Source organism: Idiotropiscis lumnitzeri, chromosome 17 (assembly GCF_059441095.1).
Source record: "Idiotropiscis lumnitzeri isolate Australia: NSW breed Sydney's pygmy pipehorse chromosome 17, RoL_Ilum_1.0, whole genome shotgun sequence".
Classification (NCBI taxonomy): Eukaryota; Metazoa; Chordata; class Actinopteri; order Syngnathiformes; family Syngnathidae; genus Idiotropiscis; species Idiotropiscis lumnitzeri.
In genome coordinates, this window is record NC_142407.1 from 15678047 (window position 1) to 15699447 (window position 21401).

The following is a 21401-nucleotide window of genomic DNA, read 5'->3' on the forward strand; positions in this document are numbered from 1 at the left end:
TTTTTTATTTCTTCTGACAAACGGAGGTTCTTTTTCACCTCGACAAGTTTTGACGTGCGACTGCCGTCTTCTTCGCGAGCTTGAAAAAAAAAGTCCTCTGATGATCCAATCACATCCAGGTGGCATCACTTCCGGGTATAGAGGCACGAAATTCATCTTGTCTTCTTTATGTTAGTTGTTTTTTTTTTCATTTTTTCAGACAAACGGAGGTTCTTTTTTTTTTTTTTTTTACCTCTACTAGTCTCGGCGTTGCTGTTAGGGCGAACATGTCGGTGCCAACGCCAGAGACGTCTTCCCTAGGCGGCGATTCCTTCTTAGATTGCTGTTTCTCTCTTCTGGAAGGCATCCAAAAACTAACAAATTCAACGGATGCAAGAAGAAAAACAGGTCCTATGTTAAAATCTACCTCGACCTGTTAACTGTACAAATTCTAAATGCTCCGAATACAACAAATTCATATATTCCGGTTTTTACAACTAATCTTCATACCTTTCAAAAGCTTAGATATGTGGACTTTCACCTGTTTGATGATATCGCAAGGAAATGATTCTCCTCACGTGTTTGAACTCGACCAACCCTGTCCAATTAAGAGTGACTGCCTCAGGAGTGACTCGTTCAAACCGCGCGTTGACACATATTGCGCTTAGAAATTACACTAAGCATGCAGCACTATGATAGCAGTGTGACCTTCCTGGGAACGTGGGGTCGCTTCCAGCTGATGGTTTTCTTCCTGCTTTGCTCCACTATCCTTCCCAACGGGACGGGCTCCTTCTCGCTGGTGTTCATCACCGACACCCCCCAGCATCGATGCCGGATCCCCGAGGCCAACCTGAGCCAGGAGTGGCGAGAGGCTGCGGTCCCACTTGAGGTACAGCTGCTATTCTGGCCATTTCTTGGCAGTCCCTGTAAAAAAAAAAAAAAAAAAGAACAACTGAGCTAATGTGGTTGCACAAATGTTCACAATCGTTATAACCGTAGATGAGGCTGTATTCAGAAGAAATCACATTCAAATTTTAGTGAAATGAGAGTCTGCGCACACCTGCCACCTTTTTAAGTACCGCTGAATAACCCCAAAATCAAGTTCAGCTGTTTATGCAACAGTTTTTTTTTTTTTAAAATATTTTGGATACAAAGACGAATAGACAAATCCACTTTTCAGTGTTGTTTGAGCGCTCACTTTGAAGCAAACATACAAAATGTCTTAACGTTTTCCTCTGCGTGTCTTGGAAGGCGGTGAATGGGGAGCTGCAGCCGAGCCGCTGCCGTCGCTACCAGCTGGATGTGCTCCGCAACCTCTCGGCCGGCGGGCTCCTGCCGGGCCGTGACGTCAACCTGAGCAGCCTGGAACAGGAGGATTGCGCTGACGGTTGGGTCTATGGCACTGAGATCTACCAGTCCACTGTGGTCTCCCAAGTCAGTGTTTTGCAAAGCCTCACAAGAAAAAAAACAAAAAACAAACATTAAGAGGAAAAGATTTTCTATAGTTGGCTGCGGTTTCCCAGATATTTGTGCTTGCTTTCCATTGAGCTGGGCAAATCGTCCTTTAAAACATCTTAGCTGTATGCCTTTTTAAAATTTTTTTTTAATCTTCCAGCGCTTCAATTACTTTGTTAGTCAGTTATTTAGTTAGTAAATTCGAGGACTCCATAGACTTGTCAGGATTGACATGGAAAATTATTTACTTCCAGTATGACTTGGTGTGCAGTCAGAGTTGGAAACAACCAATGACCGCCAGCATTTTCTTCCTGGGGGTCCTGATAGGGTCCTTCATCTCTGGAGTGATTTCGGACAGGTACATTAAGAATTCACAGGAACTGGGTACATGGGGTGAATGTTTACAACCTTTCTGATTTATTTATTTATTTTTTTTATAGGTTTGGCCGGAAACCAGTATTGTTTGCAACCATTATCGTTCAGACCGTATTCATGCTGCTGCAGATTGTCGCACCTTCCTGGGAAGTGTTCTGTTTTTTTCTCTTCTGCAACGGCCTTGGCAATATCTCCAACTACATAGCCTGCTTTGTACTGGGTAAATAATTTTACATTGCAGTTCCTTGTTTATGGAGGTCCAAAACTGCCAAAATCCAAAATAAAAGTGAAATTAGAATAAAATCAACAGAGGGGGAGGGGGGAGGGAGAGATTTTTTATTTTGGCATTCATGCTCCTCCATAGTTGTGTAATTCCATCTGTAAAAGTTGGAAAACCCTTTACGGGAATTTAAATTCAATGTTGTTTCGTTGTTTTTGCTGGTTCAGGCACAGAAATCCTCACGGGCAACGCTCGGGTGGTTTACACGTCGACGGGCGTGTGTCTGGGATTCGCCTTCGGCTACATGACGCTGCCGCTCTTTGCCTATTTAATCCGTAGCTGGAAGATGCTGCTGCTGGCTCTGGCGTTGCCAGGCCTCTTGTACATTCCCATGTGGTGGTAAGCGCCAATTTCGTAATGCATATATCAGAAATCCAGACTAGTACTATGCTTGTTAAGTGAGTAACCAGAAAAAAGCTCAATTAGCTCATGATAACGGAAAATAGACAGATTCCAGATAAATCCACCCACCCAAAGCGTGTAAATGTCCGTGTGTGTGTCAGGGTCCTCCCAGAATCTCCCATGTGGTTGCTGTCTCAGAGGCGAGCGGAAGAGGCCGAGGCCATCGTGAGAAAAGCCGCCAAGATGAACGGAGTGGTCGCACCGGAGAAGATCTTTGACGAGTCCAAGGTTCATGCAAGTTTGTGTTTGTAAAGCTCCAAGAGATGGTCATAAAAATAGAAAAAGAACGGCTGAGTGGTTGAAAGACGGCCGTCGCCGGTAGTAAGGCCTTCATTTTGGAAAATGTGCAGAACACATGCTCGTTATCTGAATGCTAATAATCGTTGTCCATTGCAGGTAGAGGAGGAGAGGCCTGTGGAGCGTTACACTGTCCTAGACCTGGTGAGGAAAAGAAGCATCGCCATAACGACCGTCCTCCTTTGCTGGGAGTGGTGAGTTGACACCCGTCAGAAAAGCACCACCACCGCCGTCAAGCGTTGACGGTGACCTATCACCATGGCAGGTTCACGCTGAGCATCTCCTACTTTGCGCTGTCCTTGAACACGTCGCAGCTCCACGCAGATCCGTACATCAGCTGCTTCCTGTCCGCCGTGGTGGAGGTGCCGGCGTATTTGAGCTGCAGCTTGGCCATCCGATACTTGCCGCGACGCCTCGCCGTGGGGGCCGTCTTCCTCACTGTGGCCCTGGCGCTCTTCTCCATCCAGCTGGTGCCTCAGAGTGAGCGGCACCCCAAAGCCAAAGATTGAGCTCCAAATAAGTTGGGCCAAATATCCCTGTCCCTTGCGAATAGTTGCGGTCGACTGTAATTATCAACCAGTGGGAGTGTAGTTCAAAACCAGTAGTGCTCGTTCGATCAGCCAGTACGGTTCTTGCTTGGACTCATGTCGTTGGTCTTCCCCTCAGGTATCGCGGGTTTGGCGGTGGCCTTGGAGATGCTGGGTAAGTTTGGCGCCACAGCCGGAACATCACTGCTGTTCGCCTTCACGGCCGAGCTGTACCCGACGGCCTTGAGGAACACCGCGTCAGGGGTCTGCCTCATGGTGTCGCGAACGGGAAGCAGCCTTGCGCCCTTTCTCATCGAGATGAGTAAGCATTTCGTTTTGGTGTGTGTGGGGTGGCGGGGTCATTCAGTTTGGATTTTGATGTTCACTTTGGTGCCATCATGACACAGAAATCTATTTTGAGTATCTGCCATATATCACCATGGCTACTCTGGCCCTGCTGTCTCTCCTGGCCTTGCTCGTCCTGCCGGAGACTTTTCGGTGCCCGCTCCCTGAGACCCTTCAACAGATGCAAAGAAGGCCAAGGTAGGATTTTAGTTTTTGATGCATTCTCTGCCTCCTAAAACACACAAAAAAAGGACACAGATTGATTTTTTTTCTCCATTGTCATACACAACATAAATATATGTCCAACCACATCCACATCGGATTTAGCTTGAGACCGTTAACCTGCATTGTGAATTTCCTGGTTGCAGAATGACCTGTTCATACAGCTGCAGACAAAAGAACTCCAAATCTGTGACGGTCTTGGAAAACAAGCTGTGATCACAAGGATCACCATATTGATTGGACTTTGCTCAAAGAATTGTACAATTACATCATATATACATGTGTATATCCTAATAATAACTTGGACATAAAAGGTACACCGTACGCGATATTTGCACTGGATGACAACTTGTGCGTATGTTTATGTCTGGATTCCTTGAGGAATAAAATACAGATCAAAAACATGCAGTTTTTTTTTATCTACACACACACGTCACAAATCCACTAATGTGTAAAATGATATTTAGTTCATTCATCTTTCATATTTTTTTTTGTCAATACGGTAACGACAAAAATGAGTCAAATCTTATGAACAGAATTTTTGACAAATGGCAATCTTGGCAAAGTCCATCCCGCATTGGAACCTGCAGACCAAACTCTCACCACAGTCATACCATGACCAAACAGCCCCAATCAGCAGTCGTCCAGCACCCCTGGAGCACCCACCACAGCAGGGGTGGGCAAACTTTTTGCCACAATGGATTCTAAAATTTGACAGAGGGGCCAGACCAGGAGCAGAGGGATGGAGTGTTCAGGAAACCTCACCTCATCGGAGAAAAAAAATAATAATTTAATTTGAAATGAAAGTGAATAATTTTTTGCCGCCACGACAGGCTCTGACCACCTTATGATCGCAGCTCTGCTTGGCTGCCTGGGATAATCGAGGCACGAAACACGGCCCACTCTGGTTCAATGTCCCCTGCCTCCCCCAGGACTAATCGAATTTCTGGCATAAGTGTAAACTTCTCCTGACAGAGGAATGTCAGCAAGCCCTCAAAAAACTTTAGTTCTACCAGCTCAGGTCAGACCGGTTTACAGCGCCGCCCCTCACTTTGCTTGAATATCCAAGACATAGGGTCGCAAGTCAGATGAGACGGCCACAAACTCATCGACCTATCTGTGAATCTCTCTGTCTCGACCCATCTATCTAGCCACGTATCTTTTTTATCCCCTAACACGGGCAATCAAAGAACCCATCAGACCTGTGTTCCGCGAACTTTAAACCTCTTTTGTCACATTACCAGTAAATGATTTGGCTCACATGTACCAAACACGGTTCATGGGAGGGCGGGGCGGTGTTTGATGTAGTCACTTGTCGGAGTTTTGATAATTGTCTTGTGCTGACCTGTCAAATTAACAGTGACAATTTCATGGGCCGTTAAAAAATCGTAAGTGTACCTGTAACAGCCGTGTATTTGGAAAATATCTTTGAAGAAGTGACACAAACACTGACCATACAGCACTATAGCAACGTGGACTTCCCGGGAATGTGGGGTCGAGTTGTCACTCCAGACAAGCAAGCAAGAATAAGCTCCAGCACGCCCCGGCCCTCGTGAGGAGAAGCCGCTCAGATAATGGATGGATGGACGTCACATCGTTGAAAAACAAAATTACAAATACGTATATCAAATTAATTTATAGTACATTACATTTAACATATAATATAAATATATTTTATTAAGCCACTGGTTCACTGTAAATTATTTTTTTTCATAAGAAATAAAGTAAAAGACCACAATGTCAGTCCGGGTTGACATTTTGCTGCTATCTACTGCCCAAATGGTTTAAGTGCTCAGAATGCCACATGAACAAACAACTTTGCTCTGAAGAAATTAAACTCCACAATTATGGTGTTAGATTTATGCCACAATTAATTAAGCGTACGCAATGACCTTTAAAATTACATTTGAAAAATCTGTTTTTCAAATATAGTTAATCTGTTCCATAAATAATGATAATTATTATTGCCATTATTATTATAATTATTATTATTATTATTATTATTATTATTGGTGGGTTCGCCCGAAGTCAGCACACACACGCACACTCACGCACACGCACACGCACACGCACACAACACACCGGACAATCCGCGACCCGTACGGGATACAGGGTTGAAGATGACACGTTATGTAGGTATGTTTTATTTTGACACACAAGGCGGAAGCAGTCCATTCAAGCTCGCGTTTTATTCTTGAATCAAAACTCGGAAGTAGTTTAAGTCATCACTCAGAATTGACGCTCTATCTGTTCGGTTCGTTCCCGGGGGGCGCAAGCAACAGCACTGTTTTCATCAGCGGGGCTCGGGCTCATTTTAACGGACTCGCTATGGCTGCCTGAGTACCGTGGCCGCCCGGGACTATCCTTTTTTTTCCTGACCCCCGTCGTCGCCGAAGCACTTGGAACAACTTTTCCCCGACAAACGTTCGGACTTTTTCGCGTAGTTTTTATGTCCAGAAAGAAGGATGCAACCCCCACCGAGAAAGGTGAGTTTTTCCCCCCACAGTTTGTGTGTAGCCTCGGAAGCTAACGTTACTCGACGAAGTGGTGCATATTTAATGGTTGCCAGACCACGTCGGCAAAACACCACTTTGTCTTTCACATTTTATTCACTAAACCGTTTGGTTTTGGTTACAACACATATTTAATCGCCTTCCAAAGTGAAAATTCTCATTAAAAGCTTGCGTCCCTTAATTTTTGTCGATACAGCTCGTCTTAATGTGCCCCTGTTCTCATTCGAATTAAATGGCACTCTCAAATGCACTCAAACGTCACTTTTTTACTCTTTTTTTATCCGTCTTATACTCAGGTTTTCACAATTCACGTCACAGAGGTGTTTCATCGGCGCCCAAGTGATTTATTGAAACGCCGTTAAGTTCAAGTAAATATCACTTCTCTCCACTCGCACCCCTCAGTAAAACCAGCGGACGGCTGCGAAGATCGAAGCGGTAGCGGTTTATTGTGTGTGCCACAAACAAGTGACTATCTCCCTTAATCCAAACGCATAATATATTTTTTTGTTCATGCCGAATATGAGAGCGGACCCAACTTGAACACATACGTGTCGCATTAAGACCTGCTCTCGATTTAAGAGTCTCTGGAGATATACGAGCGTAAGTGGTATACTTTTTTTAATGGTAGTTTGGTTCACGTCCCAAGACAAAATAATGATGCATGCATACGTACATATAGAATACCACAAAAATACAAGATGTCCCCCAAAATTGACATAATTTCATGGTGTAATAACAGCTAATGCTCACTTAAATTAGCCACATTTTGACAAGATGTGTATAAGCGTAATGTTAAAATTAAGTTTAAATTTCATATTTAATGATTTACACTTAGTTTGTTTTTTCATGGTCAAGTATATGATACATTCATATGCTCAAAGTCGTACGATGGACGATTTTGCACGGTGCTATAACAAAAATGCACTTTGTTATTTTCCATATTTTTATATAAAAGATGTCTTGACTAAGCTTCTAAAAAAATTTAACTCGATGCCGTTTTCATTGGCTCAATTTTAATTTGTGGGGCCAAAAACAAGGAAGACAAATTTAAGTCTTTGCTCTTAAGTTTTTTAATCAGTGGAAACCCAGTTGACTATTTAGATAAGGCTTGGAGATCAATTGGACTCTTGACATAACTCGAACACTGTGGCAATGTGGAAAAGTAAAGGGAAGTCAAGGGTGGCGCTGGAACTTGATTTGTACAAGGTTTCAGGGAACTCAGATTTTGGAGAAGGGATTTTATCCAGTGTGTGCCAACAAAACAAACTCAAGTTCGGTGTTAATGTTTGTGCAGTTAGCTTGGCAATCATGTAGCAATTTCCCTTTGTTCATTTTCTTTTGTGGATAAAGTGTTTTTGTAACAATTAAAAAAAATAAAACACCAACACATCTGTCATCTTCTGCAGGTCCGGGTCACCCAGGAGCTGAAACACACCCACAGCGAGCAGCTGAGCACACTACATGTCAAACACCAGGCTGAGTGTGACCTCCTGGAAGACCTGAGGTGAGCAGTCACGTGTCGCACCGTGGTTTTGGCGTTTTAGAAAGACAGCCTACAATGTCAAACGAGGAAGTAAAAAAAAAAACTGTAAATGTGCTCTTTTGCATCATAAACCGAGGACGTCCTGTGTTTGAGTTTGGACAAGCTTCAATAAACACGAGACACGTTGTCCAAGTGTAAGAGCAGCAGACAGTATTGTTTCAAAACTTGATAAGTCAAAAGTTGCGGTCGTGTTTTTTAAGCTGCTGTTGACTTGACAGTCCGACAGCTCCCCACTTCCTGTCTGTGGCTGCCGGCACTGCTCTGAACTTTCCCAACAGCTGGGCGTCAAGACACGGGACAGCCGCCAGATGTTCCCGTCACCGTCAGAGCGGGGAGGAAGCTCCCAGGAAGTCACGGCAAATCGTTTGGAGGCGCATCGGTCGAGTCCGGACATGTTTACTGGCTTTGTGATGGTTTTTGCTGTGCTCTGCTTTTCCCCCCTGAGGCGCTGACCTCTCCCCTTAAAGTTTAGCTATAAATTACACCAGGGTGTCCCTGCTGCTTTGTTCCTCGGCTTGTAAATCAACTCAGATGAGATGGAATGAAATTTTTTTTTTCTTCCCATTCGATACTTTTTCTTTGGAGTTGGCAAATTAAGCACTTGGAAATACTCTAGTAGCAGGGTGAGGTACAGCCTCGGATGAAGTATAAATATTCGGGTCCGAGGTTTGAATGTCATTATCGTTCACTCATGTTCTAATGTAAAAGCAAATCCATCTGCAAAAAAATCAGCAGATTTCGGAAACTAGTGAACAATTCACAATTGTCACTCTGTTTGCTGTCAAACTAAACATAAAACAAATAATGTTTTGCATTTAAAACACCCACATAGCTTCACCTTAAGTCCTTGTAGCTCAATGCAAAACGCTAACAAATTACATCTGTTGAACAAATAGCATCTTTTTGGTGGCGTTAGAATGCGAGGGATACTTGAACAGAAAAGATGCAGCAACAAATATAGACAGACACTCACACTTGTGAGTGGTTTATTTTTTTTTACCCACGCTGAAAAACGACTATTACTTCAGCTTACTTAATCAGTTACAATAGTTTTGAAAAATCTATAATTAATCAATATATTATCTTGTTATTATCTATATTATCTTCTTTTTTTTAATGGTATCATATGCCAGGATAAAGGAAACCTTTTTGATGATTTTATAAATTCACACTTGTGTTTTGCAGGACTTTTAGCCAAAAAAGAGCATCTGTAGAGCGCGACTACGCCCAGGTAAGGAAATGCTTTATTGCCCTGTCTTATCTGTTTACGATATTTCAACGTCTCGATAGTTGTGGTCCTTGCGGAAATGTCTTGTTCTCCTATGCGGTAAGGAAGTCGCAACTTCCGTCACATGTCCTCCGCCGTGTTGCTTGTAGCCACAGCTTCCAGAAAGACGTCAGTCGGACGTCTGGAGGAAAAAAAAAATCCTTTTGCCGGTGTTGTGGTGTTACAGCCCCGTGAGGAATGTCCCGCACCGCCGTGAAGAGAGGGGCCAGGTCTGCGGTCCGCCTAGCAACCCCGAAATGTCTGCTTACCCATTTGTCCGAGGCACTTCCTCCGCCTTGTGCTTTGTTTGCCGGCCGTCTGCGCCATTACGCAAAAACTGTGCGATAATCACCAGCGTGTTTATGGATGGTGAGGATTTTTAAAATACTTTGTACTTTGTGTAGTAACCGCAACAACTTTGGTTGCCGTTGAATGGACGGAGGTTACAGATCGGCAGCTCTCGTATGGGGCAAACTGCATCTGCTGAAGGCAATTTGGAAGAATCGGAGTGTGTACTGAACATGTTTAAACATGTAAGAAAGTCTCAATGTTATGAAAATGAGGACTGCTCCACGTACGTGAATCGGTTTTGCTCGGTCTCAGAATCTCACTTAACGCTGTTGTGCTTTGTTTGTTTCTATATCAAAAGTTGAATTGTTAGTTGGCTCGGTAGTGTTTGACCGTCCAAATTCCTCAAAGTGGAAGACATGTCGCCTCTTTAAACGCCGTCCGCAACGTCTCATCGCCGTGACTCATTCTGTCTTCGGAAGGATGCGGCCTCCACACTGGGACGCGGCTGACGTCTCTGAAGAAAAGAACAATGTGCAGAAATGACGCGTAGCGAGCGCTTTGTTACCAAGTCCCGCAAGGGGATGTGAAATGACCCAAGTTGTTTGTTTTTGAACGCATCTCAAAATGGAAACCTCTTAGTCGTCATGATATTTTTGTCCGTCGCCTAAGAATGAGGGTGTCCTTTTGATTTATTATTTTTTTAAGCATCAAAGATGGACTTGTGCTCTTATTTGAGGCTGGTATCTTACACCTGCGAGGCTCCTGAGCCAACGGCGGCGATTGCTATTCACATCACAGCCAGCGTTGAAAAGGACCTCCTCTGTTTGGGCTCTTCCTCCTTCGAGCGTTCCCATTCACACGTGTCCGCTCGCCTCGTTCAGTCGCGCGTCCTCCCCACAATGGGCCGGTTTGTCGCGGCTCTCCGGCCTTGGCACCGGGACCACCAGGGAGCCATCTCTGCCACCTCGGGACCGCATAACTAACATCTGCCGAATTAATGTCAGTTGAAAAAAATCAGAAGTGATGCAGCGACACACTGCTCGGACCTCATTCGCATGACTTTGCCTTGCGTCTCTTTGACCGTTTACTCTGTTAAGCTATTTCTGCTGTGGTTAACCTCACTGCTGGCGGAGGCGCAGCATTTTAATATATCTTCAGGGCTCCATTTGGTGTACATGAATTAAGTTTCTTCCCCCTCTCCCCTCCGAGCATGTAAACCCCTTCCTAATAGGTGAAAGAGTTCAAGTGTGCAGCAATTTATCATGCCCATCTGGAAGGTTGCTAAAAAAAAATGTGCGTTGGTGTTAAAGGTGAACATGACGTCCACACTTTGTGTCCTTCCAGGCCCTGCAGAAGTTGGCCAATCAGTACCTAAAAAGAGAATGGCCTGACAACTTGTCACAGGAAGCGGATTACAGGTAAGGATAAACCGCCGCAAGCGGGGATTTTTAGGATGGTCCTCGGATCCAGACTTTAGAAGCCTTTCAATACGAACCCAGAGTCTTTAGATCATTTTAATCCGACACTTATTATTATAGTGAGGATTTTAGGGACTCCTATTTCAACCTCGACAGAAATGGATGGTTTACGGTTGGCTCATATGAAGTTTTCAGAAATTTGCGATGGTCTGTTATTTATTTATTTATTTATTTTTAAGAATCTTTACAATTATAACCTGCACAACTGCTCATAGATTTACGGTCGTCATATTTTGACCTCCGCAAATGTTGCAACGTTTACTGTAGTCTTGCTTGAACTCTCCCAACTGTTGGGGGAATTACGATAGTTAAGAAGATAATATTAGTTAATATTGTTGATGCACTGTATGAATTCTTTTTGCAAATGCTTGCATTTTGCTAACCTTTTCTTTGCAGTTACAAAAAATATATATATTTATTTATTTATTTTCCATGTATAGACTTTAGGAAGGCCTGCTTAAAAGCACTTTTGTGTGAAATAAAATGTATAAATAATTGTAACAATTTTTTTATGAATCCCTGCAGGCTTTAACTAAAGTGACCCTCTTTAACTTTTAATTGCAGACCTCTGCTATATTGCTTTCCTCTGTGGCTACACAATGCAGATCAGGTGTCTCGTCCTGCACTTCATGAAACTCTGCACTTTTCCTCCGTTGCTCCATTTAGGCCACAAACTTCCTCCCCCGGGTGTGCAAGAATCGCTCCACTGTTGCTTCAGCTGTGTAAGACAACACTGTGTGTGCGTGTGTGTTTGGCGCAGGAACATGTATTGCGTATGGAGGGCTTATCTGGAAGGTACTGTCCAGGTCACCCAATCCAGGATCAGTGCCTGCGACAACTACAAAGTGCAGGTCGCCGAGCCGGCCAAGACGGCGCGGCTGCAGAAGGAGCAGCAGCTGCGCAAGGTAACGCCGAGAGGGTCAGAAACTCGCAATCCCCGGCTCAGATTTCGGTTACTGTCACACAAGTGCGGCCGTTTGGACGGCCCCGCCATGCCATTTAGGTTAGCCGTTTGTTGCTCCTTGGAGGAGAGCGCCTCTGTCGTATTGTCAAAACCTCACTGTAGCCGAGATACTTAACCCTTTATTAAGATGGGATTACACTACACGGTTCAAGTGACAGTTCAGATTTTTTTACATTTTGTTCTCAAGTGGCACCACTGAACAGAAAAAAAAACTCTCATGGTATTAGATATGGGCAACACGGTGGAGGACTGGTTTTCACGATGGCCTCACAGTGCAGAGGTCGTGGGATCGATTCCGGCGCTGGCCTTCTAGTGTGGTGTTTGCATGTTCTCCCCGTGCCTGCGTGGCTTTTCTCCGGTCGCTCCGGTTTCCTCCCTCAATCCAAAAACATGCACGGCAGGTTGAATGGATACTGTTTGGAGATTGATTAGTCGGTTAGTTTTCACTTTTACGGTTCGAGTGTGTTGTGGGCTGAGCGGGGCATTGACCCTACAGATACAGCTAATGCAGCTGCAAAAAATGTGTTTGTTGTAATATTTGTAATGCATGTTACCCGAAACCACGGGATTAGCGTAGAACATTCTTTTTTTTATTTTTTTATCTTGTCTAGTGCACATAATTGATGTATTAGATGTTAAGTGTAAGTGTTGTTATCGTGGCGCTATCTTAAGCACCGACGTGACCTTGGATCCCTCGCTATTATCAGAAAACCCTATTACATCATCGTATCATTAAAATTAAAATCTGTGTCGACTCAGGTCGAATCCAATGTTCTTTTGAAATGCTGCGAGTCTTGCGGAAATCCTGCCGTCTTGTGTGTTCGCCAGTGTATCGAGCGGCTGACGAGCATTCAGGCCGAGCTGCAGGAGTCCGTCAAAGACCTGACCAAGAGCAGGAAGAAATACCAGGAGGCGGAGACCATGGCACAGGCCGTGCGGGAGAAGGCCGAGCTGGAAGCCAAGTAAGAGCCAGCCCGTGTGCTAACTAGAACAGCAGCAAGGTGTCAGATGTGTGGAATTTGGGACCGAACTGACTCTTACTTCTATGACGACTCTCTGGCCGCCCCAACTGACTATAGCTCATAAATTACATCAAGTGCAACGTTTGATGGCCTGAACCCATTAAGTGATTTACTCGCCCATGTAAGAATTGCTACGTTTTAAGAGGTTTTGCCTTTCTGTCTGCTCCATCCAGGTCCAAGTTAAGCCTCTTCCAGTCCAGATCTAGTCTGCAGAGGGCAACTGTCAAGGTACGTACGAGGCAATTGCAAAGGATATGAGAGACAGGCTCAACATTTTCTGACCAAATTCCTGCCTTCCAGCTCAAAGCCAAGAGGAGTGAGTGCAACTCCAAAGCCACCCACAGCCGGAACGACTACCTGCTCACGTTAGCGGCCGCCAACGCTCACCAGCAACGCTACTACGACATTGACCTCAGCGACTGCCTCAAGGTGCACTGTTGGCTCTTGAGGGGCATGATTTAATTTTATGGTTATTGAGTCTGGTGATCGACAGAATCACAGTAGAAAATCTTTTAAAAACATGCACAAGAGTTATAAAATGTATTTAATTTGGTAAAATAACATATCAACTATAATAAGCTAGAATGAAATGCATTAAATATAAAGTGTGGGGATTTTGTTTTTTGGGCATCTGCAGGTGCTGGATGGTCGGATTTACGAGCATGTGAAGGATTATCTGGTGTCGCTGTGTCAGACGGAGCTGGAGAGCTACCAGGCCGTGCACGACGTCTTCAACAAGCTCTTGGACAGCTCCAACGGGGTACGGAGCTTCCACACCTCCTAGCTGTAAATTGTTTAAGTCCGACATCCATCGCGTGTGATTTTAATCTATCAAATATGTCCTACAGGTACTGCAGGACTTCCATCAGCAAATATTTGTGCAGAACAATGCCGTTTTCCAGAAAGCAGCTGACTTCTCGTTCCAGCCCATTGACACAGATACGGTAAAGACCTCGCCGCAATTTTTAATAGGAAATGTCCCACATAGGCTGTCTACATTTGCAATAATTTGATCCATTTTATGAATTGGCATCAAGTTTCAACATACATTAACCATTATGTTAAAACCAATAGAACCGTTTTTTAGCTTCATAACAACTCAGGAGGGGTAATAAATGTTAAGTATGAAATCAAATGTCAAACATAACACACACGTGACATGTGAAGCAACTTAGAGGCTATCTCGAAGCTAATGTAGCATTCCACACCTTGGTTCACTGTGCTTGGATTTTTGTCCCTTGGGGTATTTTGGTGGAAGCATGTCACAGGCATGTTACTAAAATAAAATACGTAAGGGCTTATTGTGCTTCCTTCAGGTAGGAGGGACCGCTGTATTTGTAATGTGAGTGACAAGGCGACATTTGCTTTTTATTAATGTGTTATTTTTGTTCGTGGTGGCGCAGGGACGTTTAACAAGCGACCCCATAGAACACTCGATGATCTCATGTGAAAGCAGCGACGCGGACTTTGATCACTTTGCAAACATGCAGTGTTTGCGCTCGTCGGAGGCGCCCTTGCTTTTAACGACGTTGTTTGGTGCGCAGACGAACGTGGTGAAAAATAACAACGTCATCGTAGCAGAAAAGCGGGCCAGGCTAAAAGCAGGAATAATTGTGGCAGTTTGTAATAGTTAATAGAAGTGTAATCGTAAATACAAATTGACCTGTTACGGCTGCAATCGTACTTCCAAAGGTGGAATATTGTCCGGTCAATTTATTTTTCCCCAACAATTAGGAGAAGTGCGGTGTTAAACTTCACACCCAATATTTGTGAATGCTTATGATGTAATTTAATAGAAGCTTGCACGCCATAGACAGTCCAAATAGAACCCGATGCCTACTTTTGGCGAGGTCTTATACAGTCACATGAATAGGCAGTTATCTGCCTTGACCAACTGGCTCCCACTCCAGCCATCTTTGTATCACAGAAAAGTTGTAATACAAGATAACAAGGAAGAGAGGAGCAAGGTCTACGTTTTTATCTTCTATGAAGTTATAATTAAGGTAGATTACATTAGGTAACTCCCGCTTCTGATACTACCTCCAAAGGTTGAAAATTGCATTGACTTCCCCTCTGCAGCCTGCGTGCTTTTATGTAATGTATATTAATTGATGTCCTACACACACATGTACGTCCTCCCCGGTGGCGCTTTGCCCTCAGCAAACACTGCACAATTTGTCCGAGCTGCAAACGGCGGCGTTGTTTTCGTTGGACGTCCCAACAAGCGGCCGCCTGTTCCTAAAGAAAACATGAACGGCGGACGCAAAAACCCCGCCCACCCCTCCCCTCCCTGGCCGCACCGCTTTGGCCAGACGGAGGGATCCGGTGAAAAGAAGCGAACGCGGGAGGGAGGGGCAGGAGGTGGGCCGGCTCCTGTGAACAGCCCATGTGTGAAAAGGAGCCATTGTGAGTGGGCCTCATCTCAGTGCACTGAACCCCCCGACACACACACGCACACACAATGTTGTCATGTGGGAACATCTTAATGCAGGTTTTGTGTTCTAGTTGCTCTTAAACATTTACCAACCTGATCGTGTTGATGATCGTGGTGGTCCCGCCCGGTTTAAATGCCACCTAACAGCTGCTTGGCACGTCAATTAGTCGCCCACTATTTCCATCACACTGACGTCATGTTCTTGGAAGGAATGTGCCGAGTTGTTGCTCCACGGCAGCACTCCTCTGCTTCTTTGTCACCATCCGTCATCCGTTTAGGTTTTTTTTTTTTTTTTCTTGTGTCCGTCTGCGAGACATTCATCACCTCCACAAAACAAACAACGTCATCTTTTTAGAATAGTGACCTACTCATGTTTCCTCGTACGTTGTACAAATACAGCTTTATATATTATAGAATTACTATTAGGAGAGGTGCCTGTTTGGTCTCATGCAAATGAGCCAATACTCACCCCGTCCCCAATTTTTTTCCTGGGGTAGGAGCTAAGGGGTTGCAAGGAGGCTTGTCCAGATTGTGAGGAAGGTTTTTTTTTCGTTTTGATGTGACGAACCAATTGAGTCATTTCATTTTAAAATCATGACATCTTCTAATCGTATTGTACCGCAAATATAGCGCAACGTATCTAATCGTCTTTTGTGAAGCGATGCACATTCCTAATGATGAATATGTTTTTAATGTTTTTTTTTTTCCTCCTAGGTGACGCATCTGCTAAAAGAGAGTGGCACGGCAGAGGAGCACAGCCTTGACAAGGAAGCCCGCAAGTGGGCCAGTCGAGTGGCCCGAGAGTACAAAAGTATCATCCACGCCCAGCGGGTGAGACCCAAATACAGAACATACCATACAACGCAGGTCCAGTTAATCCAACCACGGATTTTCTTAAGGGCTCGTCCTCCACCCAGAATTGGTCGCCAGTCAGTGGCAGGACACGCAGACATTTTCCCAATTATAAATGGAGTACACACTGAGAACACTGAAACTCAACACAGAATAGACAAAACCAAGATTTCAACCTGGGTTATCTTGACTGTGAGGCGGACGATTGTCCACTGTCACACCGTGCTGTCTGGGAATAGTTAAATATTAGTGTAATAAAAGAGCACTTAAAATAGTTCAACAATTGAGGTCATTCTGATAACACGCAACGGGCAAATAGTGAAAATATGCATGTGAGGGGCGCGCGAAGGCACTTTATAGTCCTGCTGTCACTCTGAAGGTCAGAGCCAAGAGATCATTGACCTCATCTGGGAATTCTTTTTTAATTTCCCCCGGAACACCAGTATCAAACATTCACGAGGAAATGAGTCACACTCTCGTAAGAATGCACAATGGAGTCATAGCTGGTTTAGCTATTATCGTCATATTTATTGTGTGTGTTTTGTGTTCAGGTCTTGGAGGAATTTGGGGCTCAGGAGAGCTCGGAGCAAAACGCCGGAGAGCTGGAGGCCAAGATGGAGGTGGCGAGGCAGAGTCTGCGGAGGGCAGAGGTAACTGAGTGAAGAGTGTGTAGATCAGTCGACATGACACCAAAGCGCCACCTGCTGGTTGAACGAAAAAACATGAACATGGATGTAAAGCACGAGACTGGGAGATTGAAGTTGTTTGCAGTTATACTGTCACCTAGTGGTGTTTTGCAGGTATGGCTGGAATTGTTTGTCGCATATTAAGAGTGTGTTTGGCCCAAGTTGAATTTCCTGTTCTATGGTTGTCATCACACTTTTCCTCTATATAATCACTTTTTGAGGAAAGGAAACAGCTAACCACACAGATTTGAAATCTGGTAAATCTTGCTGACGTCTCTCGGGATTATGTTTTCGTGCTGCTGTGCTAGATGGTAAAGGCGAAGGCAGAGGCCCGCCTGGACCTGCTGAGGCAGGTGGGCATCGGGGTGGAAACGTGGCTGAAGAGTGCCATGAACCAGGTGATGGAGGAGCTGGAGAACGAGCGCTGGAACAACCTCAGTGCCCACGATCCTTCGCTCTCTGTAAGACCACCTTCCGTCCCACTTTTTTCATGGTGAGCAGTCTCTCAACGTGTGCGACTCATTCCGGAAGGGAACGGCCGACTTGGAGCGAGAGGACGACGAGGAGGAGACGGAGGACAGCGGCGAAGTGTTGGACGACAGCAGCTCCAGCCCATCTAGCACACTGAAAAACTATCCGCTCACCTGCAAAGTGCTCTACTCCTATAAGGTTAGGAGACCTTGTCTTCATTTGGGGTTGCCAACCTTCAACACGATACTGGACACGTTGAGCCCTCCTGTTTATCTGATGAACGCTATCTTCAGGCCTCTCAGCCAGATGAACTGACCATCGAGGAGCAGGAAATTTTGGAGGTCATCGACGACGGCGACATGGAGGACTGGGTGAAGGTAAGGTTTTGGTCGTTTATTCCAGCTCCAAGCCCTATGTGATGATCTTTGACTGTATTTTTCCCCCAGGCCAGAAACCGCAGCGGCCAGGTCGGCTACGTCCCGGAGAAGTATCTGCAGCTGCCGTCCTCCAACAGCCTGCTGAGCATGCTGCAGTCCCTGGCCGCACTGGACGCTCGCTCACACTCCTCCAGCAACTCCACCGAACCCGAAACCGAGCTTCCCGCCGGCTCTGTCAACGGAGACTCCAGTGGTAAAGCATCATCAAAGACACTTTTATACTGCCTTGTAAAAGCTGAACATGTGCAAAGAAAAGCATCACATCACCTATCATCGACGCCATGTATGTACTTTGACATTACAAAGTGTAAACATTTCAAATTGTAAAAAAAACAACTGAATGTTCATACACGCAACACGCTATTATGTGCTTAAAAATGTCTGCAGTGATAAATTTAATAGTTGTGGCAACCTGTTAATTAATTAGAGCTGTAATCACTGTCATTTACATCAATTAACTAAAATTCAATCCCAAATGATTATTTTCCATCAGATGAGTGGCACTTTTTGCAAAGTGCAGTTATAGTAACATGACTCCAAGCTTCCTTTTTAGCTGACAATCTTATGTTGCTAAATACATAAATGATGTTTGAATTAACATCGCAAAGCACTTTACGTTGCTCCTTTATCAAATATTCCGCAGTGTCGTTCGCCAAGGCACTGTACGACTACACCAGCCAGACGGACGACGAGCTCTCCTTCCCCGAGGGCGCCATCATCCGCGTCCTTAGCCGGGAGACCCACGAGGATGACGGCTTCTGGGAGGGCGAGTTCAATGGCGTCGTCGGCGTATTTCCCGCCGTCCTGGTCGAGGACCTGGGCGGCGGCGCAGGCGAAAATGGCGACGGGCAGAGAGACGGCAGCAGCACTCAGGTAGAACGTCAACTCTTAGATTTTCTGTCTGCTTTGATTAATGCTGCATTCCCCTAAAGGCTGCAAAGACATTTCCCCAGCTTTTAGAGAGTATTTTTCTTTTTTTTTTTCCTTCTTGTCTCAAGTCGTCACCGTGCACGCCGGCCCACTGCGAGCGGTCCCCTCACAGCCCCGTCCATTCGGGGCCACTCCACAGCAGCCCCCTGCAGACACCCACCACCTCTTCGTCGCCACAGTCCAGCCCCTGCAGCGCCGCCGCCTCGCCCATCGGACGGCCGCCCGCCTACCACAACGGGCACCACCGGCTGCCGCCCGCCACACCACAAAAGAGCCCCTTTCACAGTACGTCTTATCGTTCCGTAAGGTCTCCAAACCGAAATGCTTAAATGAACTCTGCTAAATGTTGATTTGTGTCTTTAGGTCCTGCACAAGGCTCCCCGCAGCCTCCCAAATACCCCGAGAGCGCATCTGGCAACATCCGACCTGTAAGTAATACCCTTAGACGCTTTTCCATGTGATTTGGTTTGATTCCATGCACTCATATTTGTTGTGAAATTGCGATTGAAAAAAAAGATGTATATGAGCATATCCCTTACGCTAAACGGGGATCACTCACTGTCCAGATTTTGGCACGTCTCATTTATTACTTGTGAGACTAAGGGGCCATTTTTTTTCCAGGTCCGAGCTGCTCCACCTCCCCCCAAGCAGCATCCCCGGGGGCAGGTGAAGCGGCGAGAAGAGGTGGAGATCACGCTGGTGTGAAGTGGAGATGGGACGCCCTCTAGAGGACACATGACGCGGCCGGTGCTTTTGCTGGAAGAACAAACGTGCCTTTCTCGCCTTCAAAGCTGACACATCTGCTTTTTGATTTGAACACTCTTTCGTTTCATCTGAGAAAATAGACGACACCCTGACCATATCTTTAGTTTAATGCCACATTGGTTTGGGCGGGGGTGCAAGGCTGGTCCTGAATCCCTCAAGTCAAACACTAAAAGAAGGAAAAAGTGGCAATGGTATGAGGATGAATATTTTTTTTCGGAAAAGAATGGAACACTCCTTGTTTAAATTGCGCTTTAAGAGAAATGGTATTTTTTTTAATCTGCGTTTAATCTTCACCTCCGACTTTCCTCGTAAAAATACCCCTCTCACCCCAAAGTGTCCAGGTGTCAGTTAGCAGCCGTACCGGGAGGAAGCACGCCTGTCGCCCCTTTTACACGGTCTTTAAAAGACAGCACCCCCCCCCCCCTTTTCACCCCCTCACAAGTCATCAGCCTGTTTGACCCGACAGTGAAAGTTGGTGGGACAAAGTCAACAGTTTTGTCCTCTTGTGTTGAAAGTTATTGTTGCTGCCTAACAACTATTTAAGTTTCACGCCTCTTGTCCTCGTTTGTGTCGTTTGCACAGAACACAGAGGATGAGTCATATTCCAATACTTGTCGGACACTGATCATTGCTTTCAACACAACAGGATGAGCGAAAAAGACTGTTTAAGAGTAGTCTACCATGTTTTGGACAGGGGTGTGGAGTTAAACACACCAATTTTCCACCCTGTTGTTGAAATCATTTGTCGCCGTCCCAACATTTCGAATTCGATTTGCAGGACACAGTATCATCGAGAAATCGGTAAAATCGCGCTTCACCAGGTTCTTTATTCAAGGCAAAGGCAGAAAAATGCCAGTTCCGGTATTTAGTCCTCTGTTGGGGCAATTTTGCAGGGTCTCTGTGTGAAAGTTGCCATTGTTCATGAATGGAGGGAGTGATGCTGATGTAAAATGTATACCGTGTCACACAATGAAGCACTTTTTCATGTCTTCTTTTTCGTCGTCAGTATTTTGATTGTCAACATTTCTCACATTTTGTTTACCAGCTGTATTTGGTATGAATACTTTTGTCATATTGTTGTTATTTAGCCTTAAATAGCCGCCTTAGTGTCTTATAGAGAAGCTATTGTCGTTTTAAATAGTTTACAGAGAGCTTGGAGATGGATATCCCTACAAAATATTAGCACAGTTTTATCCTTTTATTTCTTTATTTTTAGACTTTAGGATTGAAACAAAATGATTTAGTTCCACTCGATCTGTGTGGTAAAAAAAAAAAAAAGATATCCGTCAGCCACGTTGCTGTTTTCTCCTTGATCTCCTTGAGATCTGAATGACATCAAACTTATTTTTGAAGTTTGCATTTACCCTCAAAGGTAAAAAATGAGGAAAAAAAGAGGTGTCTTTTCCCTGTTTAGAGAAGTTGACGTGCTACTTTTTCCATGATTGGTTCCGCTGTGTTGACCGTGTTAGCGCTGCAGTGACTGCCAAGCGTCATATTTACACACACAAATGGATATTTAACAGTATTTATTGTGTACAAATAAATGTGAAATAAAGAATAGCTTCAATGATGGACCGGTGGATTTGAATTATTCTGTTTGTCTGGACCATGGGCGGCACGGTTGGCCGACTGGTTAGCACGATGGCCTCACAGTGAGAGACAGCATCGGGCGTGGGTTCGATCCCGGCTCCGGCCATCCTGTGTGGAGTTTGCATGTTCTCCCCGTGCTTGCGTGGGTTTCCTCCGGGTACTCCGGTTTCCTCCCACATTCCAAAAACATGCATGGCAGGTCGATTGAATACTCTAAATTGCCGCTAGGTATGAGTGTGAGCGCGGATGGTTGTTTGTATCTGTGTGCCCTGCAAT

The 21401-nt window shown here is 45.0% G+C and overlaps 2 protein-coding genes across 3 annotated transcripts; both read left to right on the top strand.

The window, feature by feature from the left end:
- The first annotated feature begins 129 nt into the window (after positions 1–129).
- LOC148320556 (solute carrier family 22 member 4-like) lies at positions 130–4277 on the top strand. 2 transcript variants are annotated; one of them, XM_088279446.1, is made up of 12 exons: positions 130–387; positions 803–868; positions 1231–1413; positions 1689–1792; positions 1875–2029; positions 2257–2428; positions 2593–2719; positions 2888–2982; positions 3054–3268; positions 3455–3637; positions 3723–3858; positions 4029–4277. In XM_088279446.1, the coding sequence occupies exons 1-12, from the start codon at positions 370–372 to the stop codon at positions 4096–4098; spliced, it is 1524 nt and encodes a 507-aa protein (XP_088135572.1). In that variant the 5' UTR covers positions 130–369; the 3' UTR covers positions 4099–4277. The 2 variants fall into 2 exon arrangements, with proteins under 2 accessions (XP_088135572.1, XP_088135571.1); XM_088279445.1 differs by having other exon boundaries at positions 130–868.
- Positions 4278–6040: 1763 nt separating this feature from the next.
- LOC148320557 (F-BAR and double SH3 domains protein 2-like) lies at positions 6041–21107 on the top strand. The gene is made up of 20 exons (XM_088279988.1): positions 6041–6368; positions 7802–7899; positions 9124–9169; positions 10841–10914; positions 11735–11879; positions 12767–12900; positions 13134–13188; positions 13261–13389; positions 13598–13720; positions 13809–13904; positions 16109–16225; positions 16798–16896; positions 17241–17393; positions 17464–17601; positions 17697–17780; positions 17850–18033; positions 18484–18713; positions 18839–19055; positions 19134–19198; positions 19392–21107. Exons 1-20 carry the CDS (start codon positions 6348–6350, stop codon positions 19473–19475), a joined length of 2292 nt encoding a protein of 763 aa, XP_088136114.1. The 5' UTR covers positions 6041–6347; the 3' UTR covers positions 19476–21107.
- The last annotated feature ends 294 nt before the right edge of the window (positions 21108–21401 follow it).

Bases quoted from the DNA above. Each gene is read 5' to 3' on its own strand.
- LOC148320556 (XM_088279445.1), top strand. From the start codon at position 662: ATGCAGCACTATGATAGCAGTGTGACCTTCCTGGGAACGTGGGGTCGC. The intron at 1,414-1,688 runs GTCAGTGTTTTG...ATTTACTTCCAG, and splicing joins AGTCCACTGTGGTCTCCCAA to TATGACTTGGTGTGCAGTCA. The intron at 2,429-2,592 runs GTAAGCGCCAAT...TGTGTGTGTCAG, and splicing joins TTGTACATTCCCATGTGGTG to GGTCCTCCCAGAATCTCCCA.
- LOC148320557 (XM_088279988.1), top strand. From the start codon at position 6,348: ATGCAACCCCCACCGAGAAAG. The intron at 16,226-16,797 runs GTGAGACCCAAA...TTTTGTGTTCAG, and splicing joins GTATCATCCACGCCCAGCGG to GTCTTGGAGGAATTTGGGGC. The intron at 17,394-17,463 runs GTAAGACCACCT...TCATTCCGGAAG, and splicing joins CCCACGATCCTTCGCTCTCT to GGAACGGCCGACTTGGAGCG.